Source organism: Kogia breviceps, chromosome 17 (assembly GCF_026419965.1).
Source record: "Kogia breviceps isolate mKogBre1 chromosome 17, mKogBre1 haplotype 1, whole genome shotgun sequence".
NCBI classification, from domain to species: Eukaryota; Metazoa; Chordata; class Mammalia; order Artiodactyla; family Physeteridae; genus Kogia; species Kogia breviceps.
In genome coordinates this window covers 38,690,413-38,697,826 of record NC_081326.1, presented here as the reverse complement: position 1 = coordinate 38,697,826, position 7,414 = coordinate 38,690,413, and the positions used below count along the sequence as shown (strand labels likewise).

General features: G+C 32.2%; 1 protein-coding gene across 5 annotated transcripts in view; it reads right to left on the bottom strand.

Moving 5' to 3' along the window:
• Positions 1-1,750: 1,750 nt before the first annotated feature.
• The window catches only part of DPY19L4 (dpy-19 like 4), a 61,054-nt gene continuing 55,390 nt past the window's right edge, over positions 1,751-7,414 (bottom strand). For all 5 annotated transcript variants that reach the window (XM_067017128.1, XM_067017127.1, XM_067017130.1 and 2 more), the window contains 2 exons: positions 5,929-6,087; positions 1,751-3,843 (listed from right to left, as the gene is read on the bottom strand). In XM_067017128.1, coding sequence (XP_066873229.1) covers positions 3,679-3,843; positions 5,929-6,087 — 324 coding nt within the window. In that variant the 3' untranslated portion in view covers positions 1,751-3,678. The remainder of the gene's footprint in view (positions 3,844-5,928; positions 6,088-7,414) is intronic.

Below are 7,414 nucleotides of genomic sequence, written 5' to 3'. Positions count from 1 at the left end.
ACAACGAAGAGTAGCCCCCACTCAATGCAACTAGAGAAAAGCCGGAGCGCAGCCACAAAGACCCATTGCAGCCAAAAAAAAAAAAAAAAAAACTGCACATAAGATTATACATACCAAAATTAGTATGTTGCAAATTCTAAGAGACTTCTAAACAGAAATGATTCAGAGAGCTTCTATGTTAAATTCAGCAAATATGGTTCTAAAATGCTCCCCTTTTTTTTATTATGGAAAACAAATATAATGCTTAGAAACCTTAATGGATGGAAAATAGCTGAATCAAATACATTCCTTTGCAATTTCCACAACTAACTTTATTTAAAGTATTAATTTTACACATTCAAAAACTAAATAATGAGCTATTATTTCAATAAGAAATTGTTCAATTTTACTTGCAACTTTTCAGAGGTGTAATTTTAATACATATTGGGATCTAAAACTATTAGCAAATAGCAACAATAGAGAATGTATATTTTAAAAACTGGACAAATGAGATAATATATTGAGATGTAAATCAGGAAGTAGTTATTTGCTTTACAATAGGTTCTTGAATACACAAAACAGTTCATAATATATGCCCTTTAAATATTCATGCATTTAAAATAAATTTACCAAGAAATTGATTTACATACAACTTTTAGAAACCCCAACAATTTTATAAAGAGAGACACTACTTTTGCCCACAAAAGGCAACAAAATGTTTTAACATTTCAAAAATAGAAAGGGCCAAAAAACAACTGATTTCCCCCAAACAACAAAGTTTAATAAGATGGCTATTCACTGTTCCTTTCAAGAAATTAACAGCCTATTTTTTTAAAGCATATTTTTCAGCCCCAACTTGTAACACACTTTAGACCTCCATTTCTACTTTTCCTTGAATCAATCTAGACTGTACAAAAGAGTGTAAAAACATTAGGCTTTTAGCAATTTGGGTTAATGTCCTGAAAAAACATGCTGTGTATATACTCAGAAAGTAATGAAGAAAAAAATTTAGAAGTGCAATGCATACTCCATAGGCTGTAAAACCCTAACAAAAAGCACCGAGACACAGATACCAAAGTTAGAGAAAATGTAAACCAGCAGAGTCAATATCATACACCTTATCAAGTAAGTTTTACTTGTTCAATTGTTCGGCATTTGAGAAGCTAAATAAATTAATTTAGCAGAAATCCCATCGCTACCCTTAACAAAGATTTGCTTACCAATGAATTAAATAGTGAAAATAGCATAGTGAGGATTCTTCCTCTGTGCTTAATGATGAGGAAAAAGTTACCAAACTTTTCTTATGACAAAGTAAGAAATGGATAATTTTTTTTGAAAATAAAAAGTAAACTTTTATTTACTTTTAACCTTCTTATTTTAACCTCCTTATTAAGGCACTTATTTCAATAGTTTTGCAACATCAAGGGCAAAGTATTTATGTTTTGTATTTCTTTGAGAAATTCCTTCTACCCCAAACCCATAAACTTTGCCCCTTTCACAGTAGATTTTTATTGTCATACCTAACAACGGTTAAGTTATTACCCAAATGGAATTACTTGCAGAATTCTTAATCATTTGTTACTCTACAAATAAGGAAATTAACTAAATGCTCCTCAAAGTTTTCTAGCACTATTGTTTTAACTACAGCTAAAATAGAAGCAAATAAGCTTATCTTTCATACCCAGTATTATTATTTCTATAATAAAGTTCACATTTTTCTTTTCAACAGCTGCTGAGTGAAAAATTCATTATTTAAAAAATTCAATTAAAAACGGATCCAAACCTATTTTATTTAAGAAATAAGTTGACAGAAGCAAAAGCAACTTACTAATATGTCAAAAACAAAAAACATACAACAATCAAAACTAATTCAGCCTATTTGATCATAAAGTAAATCAATAAAAATTCAATTAAATATTTCGTGCTATGTAGAAAGTAGGTTGTTCTATTTCCCTTTCAAAATATGCAAGCTTTTAAATTACATTGTTTTACATGCTCCCTCTAATTGTAAGTACTACCATGTGACTATTCACTGTGTACTTAGGTAACTATCCTAATATTTTCATAAGGCTTGAAGCTAAATACTAGTGACTCACTATTAAGATGTAGAGAACCTGAAATAACCTGCCTGTAGCTATCTTAATATAATTGTTACAAGTTATATAAAAACGTGAAAATGAGAACCAGTAAAACTAATGCACCAGACATACGACACTGCCATCAAACAATTCTTAAGCTCCAAAAGAACAAAACATCTTAGAGCTAATCTAAGAATGCATGTGCTTTTGTACTTTTAAGATATACATTACAGAAAATAAAGAAAATGGAAAGATGTTCCTTTCTAATGTAGTAATTTAGAGTAATGAAATTGCAATTTTTACAGCACTCAAACAAGTGAAAAATTTTTAAATCCGTTCACTTAACAGGTGTATAAGGTAAAACTGAACATGTATCCCATCTTATTAAGATGATACATCCATTCTGAATCTCTTTATAAGGCCAAATTAATCATTTAGAATTTCTTTTAATTAATAATTTAAAATATGAAAACATTTAACTTAAAGGAGCATAACAGATGGTGGAACTGAGCTCTGAATTTTATTATAATTGTCATTTTGTTCTTCATGTTGAAGATTGTATCATCATTTCATAAATAACAGCACTTGTGTTTTATCATAAATATACCTCTATGCAGAGGTATGTTAAACAGCATCTGCACGTATCTCCAGAAATTGTTGCTCATTTTAGTTGTTCATATTCTCATTCTGATAAAGATTTAATTTTTTACTTACTACTTCAATAGAAAACATGTGAATAGATTATATACTCCATATCCATATTTTTTAAAAACCTAAATAACATTCTTTTATTTTTTTCTTATTTTTAAATTTTGAACATTCTTTTAAATGTCTGTTTTAAAAAATACATAGGTAACAAGAGTTACTGTTTTATCATGATTAAATTGTTATCAAATTTATGGGCATAAGTGAAAAAGCTAACCATTTAATAGTCATAAAGTGATGAAATGCAATATCATACACTGTATATTACTAAGAAAGTGCTCATTTACATAAGCAGCAGATGAGGAGAGCAGTATCATGGAAAATCTGGATATACCTTTATGTATATCCTTAAAAATCACTTTCCTTTATATAATTTCCATTTTAATTTAAATGCCACAAATTTTCAGTGAACATTTAAATTAGTTTTTTACTGCAATATTTCAGTTCTATTATACACCATGAAATACCTTCAGAAACTGCCTTGAGGGAAAGAATAATTCTTTCCTTCTATTCTATAATCATATCACATTAAGTATTTATTAAATGTTATATTTGAGATATATACTCTGACCTCGAATATATTCAAATTCAAGACTAATGTTATGATGGAATGAAGATTTATGAGGGAAATTTTACAACAGTTGAGAAGGTAAAATCTTTAAAGACCATGTAGCAATAAGGAAAACACCTGGCTGGAATGATGCAAGTGGCAGATTTGACATTTTACCAAAGGACAGTAATGTTTGATCTTCTTTCCCCCACAGAATTCTAGATCCAGTTAACAGCAGGAGGGGAAAAGCAGCAGCAACATTTCAAACGTCCATACTCTGATTTCCAAAAGACACTACGTAGGTAGAAGAAAACTGCATTTTACTTCAGGCGGTATAAGTCTTTGAAATGAAGGCTCTGCTATTTTTCAAGACTGAAAGGATATCACAGTGTTGATTTTATATACAAAGTAGGATCTGTTCCAGTATACTCTAGTGAAATAATTCACATAAGGAGAATAGTTAATTTTGACCTCATGACAAAATCTTCCATGTTTTGAGTAGATTATCTTGTCACCTTCTTCACAAACCACCTATCAAATGATATGAAACAAAATATTAAAAAGCTTATTAAGCTCACAGGAGAAATGCAATCAATGTACAAGTGATGATATTTATATGAAAAACAATATTATTGCTAAACATGGACTATTTCACATTGGTTAGCAAACATCTCATATTGTTCAGCAAATAAAAGCCTCTTCCTAAGAGTTACCATGTCCACTAAATTCTTGAGCTTCCCATTGAGACTGAGAAATCAATATAAAATATTTTCCAATTTTTAAAAGATTTAATCCTAAAATTTAGAAGCCTATGTCTCCATAGTCTACTATCATTCCTCTGAAGAACCTCATCATGGAGCCTACCAAGGCTGAGAAATGGACATATACTCTTAATGTATATTCATACTCTTCTCCTCGTGCAGGACTGACTCACATTAGCAAGCAAGTTTCTATGACTTATCCAGTACAATCCTTTACATTTTCACCTTAATGAGGTTCACTAAGATAGCTTAGCTAGCTTGAAGAGTTTCCTGTAATAAAATACTAAATATTATTCTAATGCCTAGGAAAGATGTCAGAGAGTCAACTTTAAGAATACAAGGATGGATTCGCTTTAAGTCCATGCCTGGCATCACATGAAAGAAGAAATAACCTGATTTTCCAAATGGAGCAAGAGGGCAGCCAAGAGCAGAAGGACAAGGCTCTAGACAGCAGACAGCAACGCAGTGGTAACTACTGAGTACCTGGCACTTAATAAAATTCCACTCTGTCACCAATTAAGCCAAAGACCACAGGTATCAAGTGCCAACAGAGAAAATTCAAAATACATGCAGCAGAAAGCAGAATAAAGTTTATATTATAAGATTAAGGGGTCATGAAGAGAGGGAAAGGTGGAAATCATAAAAACTAATTTCTCGGGACTTGCCTGGAGTCCAGTGGTTAAGACTCTGCGCTTCCACTGCAAGGGGCGTGGGTTCGATCCCTAGTCCGGGAACAAAGATCCCACATGCTGCAGAGCGTGGCCCCCCAAAAAACCCCAACAAACTAATTTCTCACCTCCAAACTGGTCTGGGATGATTATGACAAAGAGCTAATTAATTAGGAAGGGACAGAAAATGTCTTGGCTGCAACCTGAATAGAATATGCACTCCAAACAAGAATGACCTACTAAACTTTGCCTAAGATCATTCACCCCCAACTTTCCCAGGAGTAAAGGCACCCTTTCCAGTGCCTAATTATCAGATATACAAACACTAAGTACCAGATATGCAAACTCCCCTGTCAGTCTTAGTTGCCAGGTATACAGTATATGCTATAGGCTGAGAAGTAAGAAAGCTTGGTAAAATAGCCAAAATCAATGAAAACCTAAGATACAGTTAAATCCTAACAACTAAAGTAGATCTGAACACACTAATTTTTGTGGATAATAGGGACTCAATATACAGGACTGTGTCAATTTAGTAAGCAATTTAGTAAGCTGCTCTTTATAATATCTTAAAAAAAATCATCATTCAAAACAAACTATCTTTTGTTTATAAATGTTGAACATGCACAAGTACAGGCAACAAATAAGGAATCAAGATATTGGTAAACTTTTTTTTTTTGCAAAATTGCCCAACTTTTCTTTTGTACATTGAAAAAATAGTTCAAACTACTTTTAATAAGCTCCCCCCACTGTTATATAACTTTTAACTATACTCTTAGTTAAGTTCCAAAAATAAAGTCTGATACTTTTATAAGTTTATAAATGTTTATCTAAAGTGAGTTTATAGGGCTTCCCTGGTAGCGCAGTGGTTCAGAGTCCGCCTGCCGATGCAGGGGACGCGGGTTCGTGCCCCAGTCCGGGAAGATCCCACATGCTGCGGAGCGGCTGGGCCCATGAGCCATGGCTGCTGAGCCTACGCGTCTGGAGCCTGTGCTCCGCAGCAGGAGAGCCCACAACAGTGAGAGGCCCATGTACCACCAAAAAAAAAAAAAAACAAAACAAAAAAAACAGTTTAAATAAAATGAGTTTATATCAAATGAGTTTATATAAAGTTTATATAAAATGATACTTTTATAAGTTTAAATAGTCATTTTTCTCAAAAAAATTTAATTTTCCAAATGGTTACTTACGTGGCCATTTGCAATGTCTAATAAATCTTTAACCCTACAGCCTCTCACGGTTCCCACCTCATTGCATATAGCATCTTCTACAATTAGGTAATTGGCCTTGTAGGATGTCAGTATTTTATAAATATCCTCAGCAGATCGCTTTGAATAGATTTGATAGATCTGAAAGAATATAATTAGAACAACAACTTTAAAAGACATTTAAAACTTCTGTTTATCAAAATTATACATTAAGCATCTACTACGTTCTTAGTACTATCTGTGGAAAATAAAGATATTCACTAAGACTTGATTCCTTCCCTCAGGAAGCTTATATTCATCTGCTATTGGACACTTGTGTATCTTCTTTTGAGAAATGTCCATTCAAGTCCTTTGCCCATTTTTCCCCAGTTTTATTGAGATATAATTGACATATAACATTGTGAAAGTTTAAGGTGTACAACATGTTTATTTGATATGCTCATATGTTGCAAAATGATTAGCACCATAGCTTTAGCTAACACCTGCATCATGTTACATAATCACCATTTCTTTTTTGTGGGGAAAACATCTAAGATCTACTCTCAGCACTTTCGAATATATAGTATGGTGTTATTAACTATAATCACCATGCTGTACATTAGATTCCTAGAGTTTATTCATCTTATAACTAGAAGTTTCTACTCTTTGATCGATCAACATCTCATTTCTCTAATGCTCCCAACCCCTGGCAACCACAACTCTTCTGTTTCTATGAGTTCAGCCTTTTTAGATTCCATATACGTGATATCATAGAGTATTTGTCTTTTTCTATCTGACTTACTTCACTTAGCATAATGCCCTCAAGGTTCATCCATGTTGTTGCAAATGGCCTTTGTCCATCTTTTTAATTGGGTTGTCTTTTTATTATTGAGTTGTAATCATTCCATTATTTTTTATATTACCATGTATCATAGTATTTTATACTCATTTTATACATGAGATAAAGTCAGTGAGGTTAAAAATAATTTGACCCTTGTCACAAATACTGAAAGAACAGGGATGCATGCTTAAAACTCATGTCTTGATTACGTGGTGTTTTTCATTACAATTTTGCTGACCTTATTAATAAGCTTTGGATCTTATCAGATAATGTTTTACAGGTTTTCTGAAATGTTAACCTTAGATAACCACAAAAGTTAGGCCAAAAGTATCATATACTGTTTGTTGTGAAAATACTGAGATTTGCAACCTAGATTGGACAAGATTCCAGTCTATCTGCAGAATATTCAGCAGCTGCTTATGACATGTTATGGTTGCTGTCTATCTAGCAACTTTAGGTCCAATGTCCATTGAGGTGCTACAGATACTCATTCTGTGGAAAACAGAATGTTAATAAATCAAGAGGAAGTTTCTCACTCATTTCACTTTGTTAAATAAGTTCATATGAATTGTTCTATCTTATCCAGCTTATACTTATTTATAGTTTTTAATATATATTTTTACTTATTTTTAAGTTTGGGGAAACTAT